The 18766-nt window shown below is 42.1% G+C and overlaps 1 protein-coding gene and 1 non-coding gene across 2 annotated transcripts in view; both read right to left on the bottom strand.

The window, feature by feature from the left end:
- The window catches only part of cplx2a (complexin 2a), a 32421-nt gene extending 23443 nt beyond the window's left edge, over positions 1 to 8978 (bottom strand). Inside the window, exon 1 of the mRNA XM_078282616.1 lies at positions 8939 to 8978. Coding sequence (XP_078138742.1) covers positions 8939 to 8978 — 40 coding nt within the window. The remainder of the gene's footprint in view (positions 1 to 8938) is intronic.
- A 4792-nt stretch (positions 8979 to 13770) lies between these two features.
- On the bottom strand, positions 13771 to 13843 carry trnar-ccg (transfer RNA arginine (anticodon CCG)). The gene has a single exon. It is a non-coding gene; the product is annotated as a tRNA-Arg (tRNA).
- Between the last annotated feature and the right edge of the window lie 4923 nt (positions 13844 to 18766).

Below are 18766 nucleotides of genomic sequence, written 5' to 3'. Positions count from 1 at the left end.
TTTTCTGTCGTCATGACAACACGACAATACAGAATCCCACGTTACTTGGCAACAGCCAATGGAGCGAGACTATGGCGCTAACATGGCTACCGCTGAAAACTGCAACGTCCAAACTATATATAAACGGCTGTGAGTCCTGCTGCATCATCACAGCCTAACGTTGGTTTTTCAAGCATCTGTAACCAAAGAAGCCTCAGAGGATTAGTTAATGCACTGGCAGCATCCTCTCTTTCACTGAGACTCTCTCACACACTCATGCATCAGCGAACGTACTCAGCAAAACACTCGCAGTAAAAGTTAAGCAAACACACATCCAAACAACAACAAAGCGATACCGAGGTAACAAGATGGCTTCGTTTTTTTTCCTACCCTCCGATATCTACCTGGTATGGAGTTATAGTTTAATTCCTGTTGGACCAGAACCCAAATGAGAATTCATGTCCAGATCTCAAATCTCCATCAATGCTGAATAATTCTCCAACCTGCTGTTACACCCAAAGACATCATTCCTATCACTTGAATTTTAAGTTCAATTGATTTCTTGACCCTGCAAACACACACTTAGGATTTAGAATCAAGTCTCTATCTCTGTTAGTTTCACAGTTTGGCTACAAAACGATAATCCTCTAATGGCTGAAATCCCAGATCCACATCACCACAAAATGTAATCAATTGTTCCTTGGCCCAAGGCCTCCCTGCCCACCAAGTTCCATGGAAATCACCTTGGTGGAAAAAGACACAAAACTATTGATTCTCCAGGTCTGGTAACGTTTTTTTACTGCCTCTGTTCCCTCAGAGGGTTAAATCAACTTTCTTTGCAGATCCCAGGTCAGTTGTATGAGCTCTTTCCCTCCCCCCGAACAGGACCATAATACAACATGATTGATTTAAAGGATAAGGCTGGTGTTTTTTAAATCATTTCTTACCATCAACAAATCCTATGAAAATAACAAAATCAGCAATGATTTTGTTTTGCTAACAAGTCTCGTCCATGTAGCCGATGCCCAGTAAAGCCGTGTCTCAGCAGCCATAGAACTCCATTGTATTAAAAAACTATTAAAAACACGTCAGAGAGCCATGCCGTTGCTCTGGCAACATATTTCATCGTAAACACGTTTTCCATCTCAGGAAAGTAGTTCCGTAGCACAGAAAATAGTCCCCGGCGTAATGAAGAATTTGTTCCCATTTGAATTTGATTTGGTAATAACTACAACAGCCTGACTTTTCGTGGTAACAGTTAGCGATTTTTAAAACTGAAACTATGTCTTTGTGAGCTGTATTTAAAGGTTTTTATCTTACAATTGGAGCCAATCACTTCCAGGTTGAAGGCTAAAAAGGGAACGTGGGAAGTCAGAAAGTAACGGGAGTAGATCAAACGCATTGTTGATTTTGTTATTTTCATAGGATTTGTTGACGGTAAGAAATGCATTAAAAAACACCAGCCGTATCCTTTAAGAATATTTCACTAATATTGACGTATTGCCGACTGATTGATGGCTCGGCTGATCGATTGTTTGGCTAATTGCTTTGTTTCATTATCTGCTTTTTCCACAGGGGGCTGTTTAGTTATGCAGGACACTGTCAGCATTTCTACAGACATTTCTGTGCAAAGAGGTCACTGTGTTCTAGTGAGCGAACATGGACCAAAACCAAAGATACCCGGGAATCCTGCGAGATTTGTGTCAGTGCATTGACAACATCATAATCATACATATTGTTAAATAGAAACACATGTATGACCAAACTCTCTGTTTCTCGCTCTGTTTCTCTCTCACCTTTAACTCACAATCACACACACACACACACAAATCTCAAAGCTCCATACCCTAAAGTAGGCCCTTGCAGCCTCCATTATTCATCTCTCCTCTAGACGCAGTACACACACACACACATACACACACACCCAACACTCTATCCTATACTGTATCTATAACACATCTCTCCAGCACAGGCAGAGCACACACACACACACACACACACACACACACACACACACACACACACAAGTCCGCAGTCCAGGCGGAGTGCAGTCAGACTTGTGCAGAGCAAGCCGGCGCCTAATGCAATGCAGTTGATTTAAGAATTCATAGCGCAGACACGGGGCACAGCAGCACTATGCAGAACTAGGCAGCGCTGCCGTCCTCTGCATCCCAATGAGGGGCAGAGGCTCCACTTCAAAACCACATCCCAGCTGGAACCGCCTCACACACACCCCTGTAACCCAGGACAATAGCTCAGCATTACGGCTGCGTGACCGGGATATTATATTCTGTATGCTGTAAAATCAACTGCATGCGTTCGAAGGAGCCGGTGGGGGACGTACGGTGCCGCTTTCCTGCACTTTCCCCTTGAAATCTAGAGCTGACAAGGAGGATGAATTACAGGGCTATAATGAGGACTAATTGGGGATTAAATAGCAGCTGAGATAAAATACCGATGGTTAATACCTGGAGGCTTTAAAGGACAAAAGTGTCGTGAAAAAAAAGTCGTGAAAAATGGTCGGCAAAATTAGACGTCTTCGTTGCCTCAGAATGTGCCAACAGTTTGCTTAGGTTGAAAAGCCTGAGCCTATAAGTTATTACAGTAATTACTGTAGTTATGGGAGAACCTGGTAGTTCCAATTATGGTGATTTTCATGTTTTCACTTCAATTGAAGGATTACATGCTCCTGGGCTAGGGGTTAGGGTTAGGGTTAGGACTTATAAAGGGCTTGTAAAATCCTTTCAAACCCCATTGCATAAACTGAAAAATGCATGGTGGTCAAGCTAAAAACAAGGCTGCTTTTCCACTTTTTCCTTTTCTATTACTATTAGGCCTACTCCTGCTACCACTACGCCTGTTACTACTGTCCTCTTTCATCTGCAGCAGCCCTAACGTCTGTTAGTAGCCTTTATAGTGTGCTTGATGCAATGTAGTATCCGCCTTTAGGGAACCACTGGTCACACAGACACTTTGTACCGAGAAGCAGTAGCCTGAGCAAACCTTTTTTTTTTTGTGACAGTAGCAGAAATGTGAAACAACAAAACCACAAGCAGGTTTTTCCTCACCCCTGTCCTGATCAGGCTTTCTCAAGGACTGTGTCATTTCATGCGCTGCCTTTAAAGGTTTTTACAAGGTTGTAGAAGAGGGGAAGAGGGGAAGAGAGAGAGAAAGGGGAAGAGTGCAGCTCATGCCTGAAGTCGATAGTTTGGCGCAGGATGGATTATCCCATCCCATAACTACAAGCCCGGTGCTAGTGCCGCCGCTGCCTGCCGCGCGTCCCTTTAAATCCCTTTTACACTGCAGTGTCGTTAAATCAACCTCCAGCCCGGGCGGACGACTCACCTCCCAGCGCAGCTTTCATTACAAAATTCATGATGAAGCAGTTCTGCGTTCCCTTCCTCCGGTGGTCACGTTATCAGGGACAGACCTGCAGCGAGGGGACAGAACACACAGGGCTGTAACTGCTTCGTGAAGACTGTCAGGACACACTGGTTTACCTTCATGCCAGGAATGCAAGAGTGTGATGAGGCGATGAGGGATGATGTGGGACTAGGATGTGTCAAAAGTGATATACAATGGGTAAACTCTGACCTCCAGTTGGTAATCAAGGCAAACAACCACCAATATGAGCAAAAACCAATTAGAAAATCCTGAATTTATGCTGTTTTTCCATGATCTCTACTATGAATCCTCTGTCAGCCTCCAAAGGCGGGTCAACTCAATTCCCGCAAGTAAGTAGAAGGCAGGTAAACTGGGTTAAGGTTTACCCGTCGTGTCGAGGCACCTGTGTCCTCAATTTTACAGCCACGATTCATCACCTTGTGCGGGTTTATGCTGACGCTGCCTGGCTGCCTATGATGTATTCTCATGGAAATAACTCGCAGAATAAAAGGACAGAGGAAGAAAAAAAAAAAAAAAGGGTCAAAGATGAGCGAGTAGAGGCTTGTTTTTTTTTTTTTTTGCGTCAGCAGGGAACATTACGTCAACAATCTCCAAGAGCATTGCATGGGCTGTACAGCAGGCATCTGGGGTTACTTTGCACTGAAGACAAAGGGGAATTATTATAATTATTATTTAAAGATGGTACTCATGGGATATCCCATGTGAAGAGATATGCTGTTTCCAAAGGGGACTTACAGTGTGTCTGTGGTTCTCAATGGTGAGTGTACTGTGACCTTGTGGTATTTTCTTTGGAATCTTCTAATATTTAATATTCCTATAATATTCCTACAAGGACTTATAGTGTGTCTGTGGTGCTCAATAGTGAGTTTATAGTAACCTTATGGTACTTTATGGTATTTTTTTTTTTTTTAAATCTCCTATGGTATCACTATAATATTCCTATGATATTCCTATAGGGTGTTGTGTGATACTCAATAGCTTTTCATACTTTATTCTTTAAATTTCTTAAGGCATCACTATAATATTCCTATAATATTCCTAGAGAGACTTTGTTGTCAGTGTTTCTGTAGAAGTCAGTAGTGAGTTTATAGTGACCTTGGCATACAATATAGGCTATTTTCTTAATCTCCTTTGGTATCACTATAACATTCCTATAATATTCCTTTTTTTTTTTTTTACAGCATCCAACAAAAATGTATCATGGGATTACTATAGCATCCCTACTGCAGGAGAGGTGTATAGCCTAAACCTGAGAAATCCTTGTGAAAACTTGGTGTGCTTATTATGATCGGGTAACGTTCATCTCTCTCTCTCTCTCTCTCTCTCTCTCTCTCTCTCTCTCTCTCTCTCTCTCTCTCTCTCTCTCTCGCTCTCTCTCTCGCTCTCTGCTCCCTAACTTGAAATGTGCACCAGCCGATCGCCGTTTAAATCATTTCTCCCCCCCTTTTTTTTTTCTTCTTCCTCGTCACCATCATCTGCAGCAGCAGCAGCAGCAGCAGTAGCAGCGGCAGCATCAGCATCAGCATCAGCATCCTCCAGCTCCAGCATGAATTTTTACCTCAAATGAACCCTGGGCTTCTCTTATAGCGAGTTAACCATCATCACACCTCCTTTTTGGGTTTCGTGGTGGTGCAACGCAGCATTTTTCTTTATAGCACAAATACAAGTGGGCAACTCCTCTGCCCCCCCCCTCCCCCCTTCTTCCCCCCTAGTCCCGTATACTCCATATGTCTCCTGTATTTCTGAACCCACATATGTAAATACATTAACGTGGCATCTTTTTTGTAACACTGGCGCACATTTCCATCCTATATTGCACATAAATGCTTTACAAAAAACGCGATTTTTTTTTTCCACACATGCGGCTTCCAGATGCCTACATGACATATACAGTATGTTGTTAAAAGTGTATGCATATGCAAATATATGGGGATCGGCATCCTTTACCAAGTGCACCGCTCATCCCCCCGACCCCCCCGCCCGTCCCGTACAGTAAAACCACCACACCAATACCAGCAGCACTCGTCTTCGTCTCTGGTTGTATAGTGTTTGATCCGGCATCATTTACCTTTGCCTTTTCGGATCCTCCTCAATAGTCTTTACAGCTCCAAAAAAGCCTCGTCGGTCGTGTTTATAAGCCCTCCCTCTGCTCCTTCCTTACGCGGAGGGAAAGGGAAATCAAGTTGTCGCTCTGAACGGAGGGATTCTCTCGCTTACGGTGCGGCGCTCAGTGTGCAGACATGCCGGTTGTGTCAGAGTCAGGCTGCAGCGGCGGGAGGAAGAAGAGAGTCTGTTCCTGCAGGAGGAGATGAGAGGATGCGGGGAGGGGGGGAGGGAGGGAGAGAGAGAGAGAGAGAGAGAGAGAGAGAGAGAGAGAGGGAACTGCAGTTGGCTACCGCGTTCCTCCTAAGATGATGCTGATGATGGCAATCACACGTGCTCTCTCTCTCTCTCTCTCTCTGCCTATCTGTCACTCTCTCTCTGTTTCTGTCCAATTCAAATACGTTTTATTGCAATTTGTCTATTGTATATCAAGTCAGGTAATATTACAAACATTTAACAGATGACTTGTAGTAATTATGAATTCACAAAAAGAAAAAGATATCAGCAATAATGTCATTAAAATATCAATTCAGTTCAAATCAAATTGTCCTCCGTCTCTGTTTTTCTTAGGTTGGTATTGATAATCAAAAATATAATAAATTCCTCATTACTTGTTACTCATTTCCAAAGTAATATCATTAGCAGTATTTCTCATTACTCATTATAGGGGAGACCAGGGCATGTTGTCACACTATTTAGTCATTGGTGTATTTCTCAGCAGTGCCTTACTGAGATACAATATATATATATATATATATATATATATATACGTATATATATTCTAGCTAGATTAAGGTATCTAAAAACAGCATTTTTACATTTTGAATAATTTACTGGAAGCAAAAGTTATTACTGATGAAATACCACTTGACAACTTGTGACAACATGACAGGGCATGTTGTCACACATGACAGGGCATGTTGTCACATAGATAAGTATGCTGTGTTCACACTCAATTCCATTTCCTTTGAAGTATAAATGCTGTAATAACATGAAAAACATGCTCTTGTATTGAAAACAACATACTTCATCTCAGAAATCAACACCCACCACACACCAGGTAAAATAACCGGTCCCTGGGATCCTGGGACGCACAGACAAACATAAATTCTGATACAATTTCTATACATGTAATATATACATTGATGTTTTATGATGTAAAGTGGCTTCTTAATCTACCCTCTGTGGCTGTATGTGAGGGTCATCCAGCAGTGAGGCCACTTTGCTACAATCATAATCCAAAGGTTTGTGGGTTCAAGTACCAAACTCATATTTATTCAGAAAAGAATGAATATAAAGCCTAACCAAAACAACAACAACAACAATGTTATGACAACATGCCCTGAAATCAATGTGACAACATGCCTCAACCAGGCATTCCTGACAACGGTCCCTTCCCTGAGCACACAGCTCGACAAAACCATTCTTTATAGCTGACCCTTGTTTTTATGTGTCACAAAGTATAATTATTTGGATTCCTTTATAAGAAGTATACGTTTCAGAAATAAAGCCACTGAGACAACTTACCCATGTGACAACTTACCCCACTCTATTCTGTTACACCCCAAAACCGGTGATTGCATCCTCTCTTCCATTCAAAAACCAGGATCAGTCAGTTTCCTCTCCTGCAAATGATCAGGAAACCAAACCGTGTTGGTGTTGTTGTTGGTGTTCTTTTTACTAGATAAAATCAAAATAGTGGGCATACTTCCACCATTTCTCATCAAATCAATGGATGAGGGGTGGGTAATAATATAGTGATTACTCAACTTCAATCTGACATTTAGTGAAGATAATAAAAGAAGCAGCTTTTCTTTTTATTAGTAACTTTCATGTAATTATTACAATGAAAACCCTTTGACATTCCCACCAATTAGCATTTTAATTCTTACCTTTACTCTGACCTGTCCACTCTGTCCAGCAGCCATTATGGGGATATTGTTATGCAAAACTCCCCCAGGGAGCAGCTATTGGTACTAGGAACACATATGGCACTGGTTTGAATCATTATTATTACTGGAAGGCTGCTGGTTCCAATCCCCAGACCGGCTGGGAAAATGAGGTTAGGGGAAAAAATTAGTAACACTCTCCTCTCCCTCAACAATTAATGTCAAGGAGCCCTTGAGCAAGGCACCGAACCTCAGTGGCCAACAGTGGAAGACTGTGGTTGTACTGGGCAGCTCTTGGCAGGGTTGGGGCCATTCGTGAATTGAATTGAGAATGCATGGTAAAGTCCAATTCAATTCCTGGAGTTGGAATTGGAATTGCACCAAGCTCTAAGGAAACACAATTGGAATTGACTTGGAATGACAGAAAACAGAACTGAATCCATGAAATTCCACTTCTAAAACTGGTGATCTCAGATATGGGGTAAGAAAAAACATGGAATTTCACAGAATGTCACTGAATTAAATTCAGCTTCCTGAAATTCCAATTCAATTCCAATTCTGTTTCCTGAAGGTTTTTCAAATTCCAATTCCTCAGTTGAATTGGAATGAGTTCATTCATGAATTGACCCCAACCCTGGCTCTTGGGTATGAATGCGTCTAAATGTATTTCAAGTCAGGGAAGACACAAAAGGTGATGCAGAAAACCAGATGTTTATTAAAATATGTAAGACAAGAGCTTTGGCGGTGAGCCCGTCGCAGGAAATAATTTATAGTGGATAAAACCCTATAAATTAATTAACTTCTGGAGATTTCCCCAGAGGAGCCGTAGACGGGGCCTTGATGCCGGTGGCACACGCTGAAATGACAGCAAGGACACGTATCAGGTAGGCAAGCTTCAATACCGTCCAAAGAGCAAGATCATTGGCTGACAGAAAGCCCGAGCAGATAACCGAGGGTGCTCATTGGATGACGATACTTGTGAGCCAGAGACCCGGTGTGCAAAGAGAGAGAGCGAGAATGCGAGAGAGATCGTCTTCCTGATTGAACTTGCGCTGAAAGCTTCATTAATTTGAAGCATGGGTGTTGCTGGGAAAGAGCAAGCGAATTAATCTAGACTTTCCCTGGCTAAATAATGGGTTAGAAAATACAACTCTAGACAACACACTTGTTTGTTAGTTAAAGAGTCCTTGACTTTCCTTGCGTCGTGTTCTTCACAGGTCCCTACTGGCTGATTTGAATGTAGCATCTAACCCACATTATGCACCTTTTGATCTGGCTGGTACATTACCTCATGCTGGTGTCTTTGATCATAACAGAAGACGGCATACAAGAAAGACGGCCAGTCAGCATTCTCCTAAGATGTGCCTTCAAAGCCTCAGGGTCCTTTCGTGCTTTCATGATTCAAATGTTGTCTAAAGAATCTACTTGGGATGCATAGCCTACTTAGTTTCGACTTTTTGTATTGAGCCCTGCTCTGAGGCAAAAACAGTTTCCAGAGAATAAACGCTGACATGATGTGCTTACTGCTTCGCGCCTCACAGCTCTTTTAATTGTGTCTGTACCTGTGAAACCGCAGATGCTCTTCAAGCTTTCATTCTCCATCTCTACCTTTATTCTGTTATAGTGTTTGATTCTGACAGTTTTGCTTTTTTCATAGATATCTATAACTATGTCAATAGATAAATGTTATTGTGTAAATAATAGCTCAACAATAGCTTGTCAACTTTCAGATTATGTCCGGTCTCAAATTCTCTCAGTCCTCAGGCTTCTTAAAATCAAGATTTTGCATCGCAGGGGATACAATGAATCAGTCAATGAATGTATACAAATCTCAGAGGCTAGATGTATATATTTCTGGCAAGTAAAATAAAGCCCCTTGAGCTGACAGACTGGGTAGCTGTAGTGGTGTAATGTTAGTTGTCTCATGTTTCCTTCAAAAATGTTTTCTTGGCAGGGTGGAAAAGACTCGGCACCAGCACTTAGATAATATGACGCTACAGCTCTCCATTGAAATCAATATAAAAGATTTGTTTTGGAGGGTTGGCAACTCGTTAATGCACACCAAATACGTGATGATGTGAGGATGAAATCACTTGGCGTGGAATGACAGCCCCCCCTTGTTTGTACTAATAAATAAATGCATCCCCTGTTGTTAAAGCTGCAATAGGCAACTTTGCATGTTAGCAGGTCCAAATGGCCAAATGGTGAGAATACAGGGTCTCAACTAGTGTGGATGGGACACTCTTCTCTACTGAGTCTCACTTTGTGATTTAGGCTAATAAAACGGCTGGATTTTTTCATAAAAATCCTGCCAAGTGCCGCTTTAACTGGCTTCAGAGTAATTTTGGGAAGACAACAGTACACCTGCCCATCGTTCCTACCTTGTTACATTTGAACTTATCACCAACTGGGCATAACATGGGAGAGATTTGATGATGGGGCCTGAAAGGGAATGGTATCCTGGAATCCTGGGAATGGTATTTATAGATTTAATGGGGAAATGTTAGAGAAAATAAAATTTTAGCTTCCCTGTGGTTAAATGTGAACCATCAATCTCAACCACCAATCATCCACTGACCGGTGTGTATAAAGAAAGAGGTGTGTGTGTGTGTGTGTGTGTGTGTGTGTGTGTGTGTGTGTGTGTGTGTGTGTATACTCTATATGTCTACGAAAGGTGTGTGTATACCCTATATGTATAGAGAAAGAGGTGTGTGTGTGTGTATACCCTATATGTCTAAAGAAAGAGGTGTGTATATACCCTATATGTCTAGAGAAAGAGGTGTATGTATACCCTATATGTCTAAAGAAAGAGGTGTGTGTATACCCTATATGTCTAGAGAAAGGTGTGTGTATACCCTATATGTCTAAAGAAAGAGGTGTGTATATACCCTATATGTCTAGAGAAAGAGGTGTATGTATACCCTATATGTCTAAAGAAAGAGGTGTGTGTATACCCTATATGTCTAAAGAAAGAGGTGTGTATACCCTATATGTCTAGAGAAAGAGGTGTATGTATACCCTATATGTCTAGAGAAAGAGGTGTGTGTATACCCTATATGTCTAAAGAAAGAGGTGTGTGTATACTCTATATGTCTAGAGAAAGAGATTGTACTATTTAATATACATGAGCAAGCAAGGCAACAGAGAGTGAAAGGGCGGTAACTTGGCATCAATTACACATGGTCAGTAGTAAGGTCTGAATTAACTATTCACATGCATCTTCCTCTCATACACACACACACACACACACGCTGTAACAATCTTTGTAAGGGTGACTGCATCTTGGCTGGCTTGGCATGCTGTGTGCGCCCCACTGCTTCTCTCTCTTTTTCTCTGTTTCTCCCTTACATTCTCTTTCTCTCACCCCTAATAAAAAGGACTGAATAAAAAGAACGAGGGACTCAGGCATCACCAGTTTAACCTAACTCTAATTCTAACCCCAGCCCAAACCTACAACTCTAACATAAGCTTTTTTTTCCTGTTGCTACAACTGGCTGAACGTCCTTGCTTGTGAATTCCCAGCAATATTGCTATACTTGCACACACATACGGCTGGTGGTGGTGCAGGCAGAGAGCACACAGAGAGCCAGGGGGAACTTGAACTGCTGTATGTCCCATCCATTAATCAAGACACAGGAGGCTGTGTCCAGTCGACACACTGTGACACACACATCCATCACCTTGTTTACAGCCTAGAAACCCTCAACAGCAACACACGCATGCTCACACGTGTGCTCCCACACACACACACACACACACACACACACACACACACACGCACATACACCCAGCAAAGGCTCTGTGGTTGTCCTCTTAATGCCCACCATCGCTGGCATCCCCAGATCATAGTTCATCATAGTTCCACAGATCATAGATCATCATTTATGTTGTTTGATGCTCTGTCACTGATGTGGAGTCTCTTAGTTTTAAGGTCAGAAGTGTAAATATTGCAACAGTAGGCTAAAGTTAGCCTTTTTTGCTGTTGACTCATCTACGTTGTAATGTAGGTTTCACATCAAGGATGAGTATGAGGCAAAAATGCTATAGATTATGGGTCTTTATTTGCTTCCATGTTGGGGTTAAATCATGTTAATCATGTGCCTTGTAAAATAGACCTTAGGTTACTGTCCATATCCAAATGCCTCTAATTGTATTTCCTTATACCTTTCACTTGATGATTGCCACGTCATCTTAATAATCCCATGCAGACTTCAGATGCATGACATTGAAAAATAAACAAACAATTACAATGAATGCCTTCTGAAAACCGTATGAACATTTTATACTAAAATATGTATGGCGGTGCTCCACGGGGACTGCATGCCATTTCCAAAGGTCAAATTAACATAGCACTGCTGTCGTATGAAAATATTGCTGCGGTTTTGCTGTTTTTCTTGCTCTCACCAAAAGTCCCGTCTTGATGTTAATTGGCTGTCTCAGTGTTAATTTTGTGTAAATTGCGAAGTAAATTTCATGACCCTAGGTCCATGGAACCTGTTCAAGACATATTCTGTGATAACATACTAATACATGGGCTTCCATTGGAAAATAAGGATTATTTACAGGAACCATGAAAAAGCGTTACGTCTTGGAGCTACAACATGTGAAAAAAAATGTATGGTGCACCTTTTGCTCTCTGCCTATATATCAGAACTATCAATATACAGATTAATTCAGTTATGTGTATTTTAGATAAACAGCTTTGCTACATACAGAATGGACCAGTGATGTAGTCGTAAATAAAAAGGTGGGTAAACTATGACCTCCAGTCAGTGATCACCATAAGGCAAGTCTTCAATTCAAATCAGTTATACTTTCAGAGAGGCATTAATTATGCTTTTTTCCTTAGAAGACTCCTCATATTACGTACTATAGTATGAATTTATGTCGTCATCATTATGCCTAAAAACGTGGGTAAACTCTCTTCTACTGTTGCTCCACCACAAAGAGGAACTGTTACAGCAATACAGTACAGCATGGGTGTTGGATGTCTGCCATTGCTACACACAGTTGCAGTCAAATGAAAGGTAGATTATGTCACACAACAGCAAGTTAGTGCCTCTGTGCTATTTCTTGAGGCAGCACATAGCAAAAGGCAAAATACCCGGAGCAATTTAGATGGCTGCAACAGTAGATCCTCGGTGAATGGCTTTTTAAAATCCTGCGAGCATTCCCTATGAGTGCATTCATTCATAGTTACCTGCTGCTAGAGCTGTAATATCAGACCTAGTGGTGGTGAGCCTGAGGTATAATTTACCCCATTATGGCACTCTGCTTCTGACATGCACTCACACACACACACACACACACACCACCCTTCATTCATGAAACTCTCATACTGTACATTCTCTTCTTGCATTCATTCTAAAGTTTTGTGCTTGCATTTGCATGGTATATCTGTGTGTTTACATTGTTAATGATAATTCTATTTTAGTCTTTTTAATCTTCTTTTCCCATGAACAGAAAATAAAAAGAGACTTTTTAGATCCTCGGTGCTGCAGATATATGTAAACGCGTCCTGAAATCTCTCCTAAACGTCTTTGAGTTATCCTCCTACGTTATAGGATTAAATCTGTGCAAGCGCATGATTCATGTATGAGGCTCATTGTTGCAGTCTCTCTCATTTATCATTGTTAGGTCACCTCTGTACACCATGGAGGATTTAGTCAAATATAACGTGACAGGTGGTGGGCAGGTAATGTTTGTGTTCTCTCTCTTTTTGTTTCTCCACCAATCGATAGTTACTAAAGAGGGACACAAGTTGTGCTGACAAAGGGACGGTTGTGCCGTCCCCCTTCACCCCCTGCCTATATCACCTCTGACTGATGAAGTATCAACTAACAAGACAATGCAATAGGATATATATAGATATATAACTCAGTATTGAATACCATGCTCTGTGATATCCTAGCCAGCAGAGCATCATCTAAATCCCATGGGGACGGAGGCGGTTTGAAGCAGGTCATTGTTTGGACATCTGAAATACCTTGAAATACCCAGGCAAAGCGTATTCTGAAGATAAACCACGTAGGCATATGCATCCAAAAACATCCTGTGAGGTCTGATGTGCAGTTGAAATACCTTTAATCACACACACACATACCTTTATATCATTGAAGGTATAAAGCTAACAGGACGCTTGGGATTGGAAACAAACCACCAAAGACACCAAAGACACAGTTTTGAAAACAAACCACTACTAATATTTGTGGGGGTGATAGGAGTGGCAGTGATGTCATCAGTTGTGAGGCAGGGCTTGAAGAAACACACAAGAGCACAGTTGCAGGACCAGTAACACCACCTCATAGCTTTGGTCCTAACACTACAGAATTGCATCATCCGCATACATAGATTTCCTTTGTTTGCCTCGCAGGGAGGCAAACGTACAGAACGTTAACCCAGGTGGGACTCGAACCCACAATCTCCAGCTCCGGAGGCTGATGCCTTATCCATTAGGCCACTGGGTCTTGCGTGCTTTCACTTAATTGGCTTCTGGTGGAGAGCTTCCAGCTCTGAGGCTGAGGCTACACTGTCAGGCTTACATCCAACCTATAAGTAGATTGACAGAATGTGAGGCAGGCAGGTCTCATCTCCAAACCTGAAGCAGCCGTGACAGATGATACTGGTTACCTCACCAGGTTTGCCTATACTTTTGCTGTACAAGGTACTGAAGTGTCTCCTCAGGCCACGTGGAGGGCCTTGGCAGCCTGACCAGTCAGCATCAACAAAGGTCAACACAGTGCCAGAACATTTTGAGAAATGAGCACCAACTCTGAAACACAGAATATGTATTGTGGACGCAAATAATATGAAGATTACGTTCCTCCAACACGAAAGGATTACGTGTAGCAAGAATTGGACACATCATTTTGAAGTGTTTGTCATATGAAAAGGTTAGCTAATGGTTAGGTTTAGTCAAGTAAAGCAGCTTTGGTTAAGGTTAGGGTTAGGGTTTTGGTCATGGTTAAATAAGAAAAACGTTACCACTCACATTAGAAAACTTCTTTGCATGAGTTTGTAATAGAACCCAGGTTGTCAGAGTAGAAGGTAGATGTATCTGCCCATCACCACCTCCAGACTTCTGCTCTTCTACTTTCCACCATGCTATTTCAGTGTCAAACTACTGCCTGTTTGTAGTCGTGTCTCCTCCATGTAATTCTCTCCACGTATTTCTCTCACTTTCATGCACGAAGCACAATATTCGCATTTTGAGACATTGTGCTCATGTCACAAAAATCTATGAGACCAGGGCTGACAATGTAGGTGGAAAGATGAATGCACAATGAAGCCTATGGTTGTTGATACAATTTGGTTTATGAACTGCTGAGCGGGCTGTTTCCAAGCCAGCAGGGTCAGCCGTCCCATTAGCCTGTTGATGTGGAGACCAACAGCAGGGTTAGAAATATTTTGGTGTCATGTTTTGAACTGAGTGTGAGCCTAAGTGTAGATACAGGATAGTATAGATCTGGTTAGTGTGGGTCTAATTCAACCAAACATCTGTAATGGGAGGTGCCTACTTGATAAATCTAATGACATACCTGTTCTCATCCTTTTTCTAATCTAAGCCAGGTTTATACTTAGGTACTTCCCCCAAAACAGCACAAAGGATACTTACATCATATCCCGTCTGTTGGCAAAGGCAGCTAAAATGATCATGCATAATGGTTTGACAAAGAACCAGTCTGATCCACTTGCAGTTGCATCACTGATCCACAACACTGCAACTCACACAATGTAGATGATGAGATTTGGAAACTTCACTCATCTGAAAATTCAAAAGAGACTTATGTGTTTCTTGGTCTAAAGGCGTGAATTAACGGGATGCGTTTTCCTATTGCTTTCGTGTCATTTGCATATATTTGTGCACTATACTTGCGTTCAGTAGACCTTTCAGTTTGGATTTCTGAGGTGTGAGGCTCTATTGCAGTAGTACTAGTACTACCTACTACTACATATGCACAGCCAATGTCTATACTAAGCAGACAGGCACAAATCCATTTTCATCGCACTGGGAACAAACAACCATTTGAGCCTCTGCAGATATTTTGAGAAGTATAAACCTGTTACTGGAACAGCTTTTGTGCTGAATCAGTACACTGTAAAGTGGTTGGTCCTGTGTTGTCTCTGAAATTTAGACATGGCTCTCCTATTGTACAGTACATTAAGATTCAAATCACACGATCTATGGGAAGCACAGTATTCATCTTTTAAAGTCCATATTACAATGTTAATGAGTTAACAGGAAAAAATAAAAAAGACTACGTTGAACTCTCTGTCCTGGTGCTCATATGCTTTTGCCCATAGGACGTATCAACACCACCATTTCCTCTATACTGTAGTGGGTCATATTCCTCTGTCTGAAGGGCACAGTGGCCTCTGTCAGCCTATTCTGTTGGAGTCAGAGGGGAGGAGTCGTTAGCTTTGGATATTAGTCTGCTGTCCATCATCCCTGCTGCACTCTGAGATCCCCCGAGAGGGAGAAAGAAGCGGGGGGAGAAGAGAGAGACGGAGGGAGGGAGAGGAAAGGGCAGAGGGATTGCATGTGATTGTTTGAGTGTGTGTATATTTGTGTGTGTGTGTGCGTGTGTGTGTGTGTGTGTGTGTGTGTGTGTGTGTGTCCATCAACCCATAGAGGACCTCTGAAGTCCTCTAAGTAGACAGAGGGAGGTGTGTCCTGCTCTGCTCTGTTCTCTATCGTTCTGACAGGGCTTGCACTGCTGCAATGCGTAAAGGCTTCACAGATTCATGGCTTCATGCAGTAAGCAGACAGGCAGAGAGACAGGCAGACTGACTGGCTGAAAGGCTAACTGGGTGACTGATTAGCTGGCTGACTGAGTGACTGCCTGGTTGACTGGCTGACTCAGGGATTTGTGTATTAATAGAATTATTGACCAATTAGCTGGCTAGCTAGCTAACCGGCTGGTTAACTGGTTGACTAGCTTGGTGTTTGACTGTAGAAAAAAAGAGATACGGTAAAAGGTTGTTGTGGTGTGGCTGTAGATGCATTCAATAACGTTCTAAGTAAAAATGAATAGTCTGCTATGGCAGATTTGTTTTCAAATGTGGGTTACTGTGACAGTAAACTGTAGCTCTTCTACTACCAAGAGTCGTAGCTCCCAAATTTCTGGAGCTGATTCTGACTGATTCCAATTGTGGGCGTCGCTGGAATCGACTCGACTAGATCGATCCATAGTAAGCCACATTTCAGACTGCTGTGTATGCGGCACCCAAAAGGCTTTGGTAACTCTTTTGTGAGGGAAAAGCCTAAAGCTACTTCACTCAAATTAAGAAATCTGAATAATTTAGCATTAATATTCCATTATTTACCTTGTCATGAATTAATCTTTTCATGCTCCATGTCCACCATACCTATCCAATCCATGCTCAGTAGTATCATCTTTAAGTGAATAAATTCACACTGTGGAGGTAGTATCCAGGCAGACTACACGCCTGGTCCTTTTTGAAGTGCTGCACTTGTAAATAAGATTTAAAACTGAAGATGAGACTAAATGACCTATTAAGATGGAAATTTTTCCAGTCCAAGTGGTATGCCTATTGACCAGTTATCTATTTTATGTACACAGACAAAAAATCATTGGTCAAAAAAGTTTTGACTTTCAAGCTTGTTGGAGTTGAGGAATTGACTGTTTTCCCTCTTTCGCAACCCTCCTCCACTAGTTGTAGCTTGAGAAGAGTCAGCCCAGTTGAACAAACAGTTGTTTTTTTACTTTGTTAGCTAACTAGCAATTTAGCAAAGCAACTTGATAATATAAAAATAACAACTTTTAGTATTTACGAGCTACCGACCATGTAACGTTAGCTACTGCACAAATCTGTTTCCAACAAAACCTTGACAGTTAGCTGACCAGATACTATGGTTAGCTAGCTAACAAGCTGACATTATCTAAACACAAAATTGGCCTAGATGTGATATGTCAGTGGTGGCAAGTCAGAAAAAAAAGAATTAAGTACTAAACAGCAATTGCACAGAAATAATTCATTAAAACAAGAATTAAAATAGAATACAGACAGTTCAAGTAAAAGCAAGCCTAAAGTTTTAAAAAGTGTTTTAAGGGAGGACACTGTTGGCAGGTCACTCCAGAGCCAATGGTCCTGGTGGAGAAAGCTCCATCACCTTTAGTCTTCAGCATGGAGTGTGGAAAGACCAAAAGCCAAAGTGTTAAATTTGAACAAACCATGCTGTTGTTGGATGAAAACCTTGTATCTCCAAAATGTCAACTTTTCAGGAACTAAGAAAAGCCTTGTTTTTGGCTTGCTGACAATGTATTTTTTAGTTTATCCAAAAAAAGGTTTCATATAGAGTTTTCTCAACCCATAGAGAAGCATGTAGTCCTTCAATTGATGCTAAAACATGAAAATCACCAAAATTGGGGTTGTGAGGTTTTCACCTGACAGGGCTGATATGTACAAGAGCTAGCCATATTGTGGTGTCAAAGATCATTCCCTCCCTGAAGTCCAACAGCAGGGCAAAGGGAGTAGTGAAGGAAGCAGCCCAGTGTGAGAACTGGAACCAGTCCAATGTGGAGAGAGGATGCTTGCATGTACTTTAAAAGATGACAAAGCATATAGAAACAAGTGTATAAATGTGATGCTATATCCCCACTGGCCCTTGGTAAGTGGGACAAAAGGCAAGGGAGGGAGCAGTCCAGACGCTGAGTTGTACTAAAGCCAAAGTGCAGCTTCATGTTTGTTCAAAGTGCAGCAGGTATAGCAGGACAGCCATTACCGTGCCCTCTCCCGAGGGCAAAAGAGGACCAAGCATCCCAGCCTGGCCCTCCCCAAATGGAGGACAGAGATACGCCAGACTCATAGTCAGTGCGTGTCCTGGAGGTGCCCCGGTGGTCCAGTCCCTGGAGGATAGTGTTTGCTTGGGAAAGCGTCCATGTGCTGCGACTGCAGGGTGTGAGCCCTGCACATCCTCCTCCTGCCTTCACTCTCCTCTGTATCTTCCCCCGTACCTGTCTGAAATAGCAATAAAATACTGCAGGAGGCTGGGCCCCCCACTCTCCTCTACAAAAAACAGTTGGAAGGCGTCCAGAGTGTAGTGCATCATGCCCTAGAAAGCTAGTGCAGTAGAACTGTCACGGAGCAATGCAGGAAAGAGAGGAACGTGACAGCACAGCGTGAGCTGGATTCACACCCACCTCACAACCAAAGACAAGTGTTAAACTAGTGTAGTGGATAGCGAGTGCAGAGATTTAGATTTAGAAGTAAATTTGTGGTACAATTTTAGTATATAGCCTTCAACTGAATCTCTAATAATGTTGTGGTCAGGAGTGGCCTCCCCTGCTAGCCCTCGCAGGGTCAGACAACACTAGGGAAGGAGCTATCCGAAGCTAAGAGCTGGAATTGTGGCTGGAGTGCAGCCA

This window comes from Centroberyx gerrardi, chromosome 3, assembly GCF_048128805.1.
Source record: "Centroberyx gerrardi isolate f3 chromosome 3, fCenGer3.hap1.cur.20231027, whole genome shotgun sequence".
Classification (NCBI taxonomy): Eukaryota; Metazoa; Chordata; class Actinopteri; order Beryciformes; family Berycidae; genus Centroberyx; species Centroberyx gerrardi.
The sequence above is the reverse complement of the archived record's forward strand: the minus strand, read 5'-3'. Positions and strand labels throughout refer to the sequence as shown.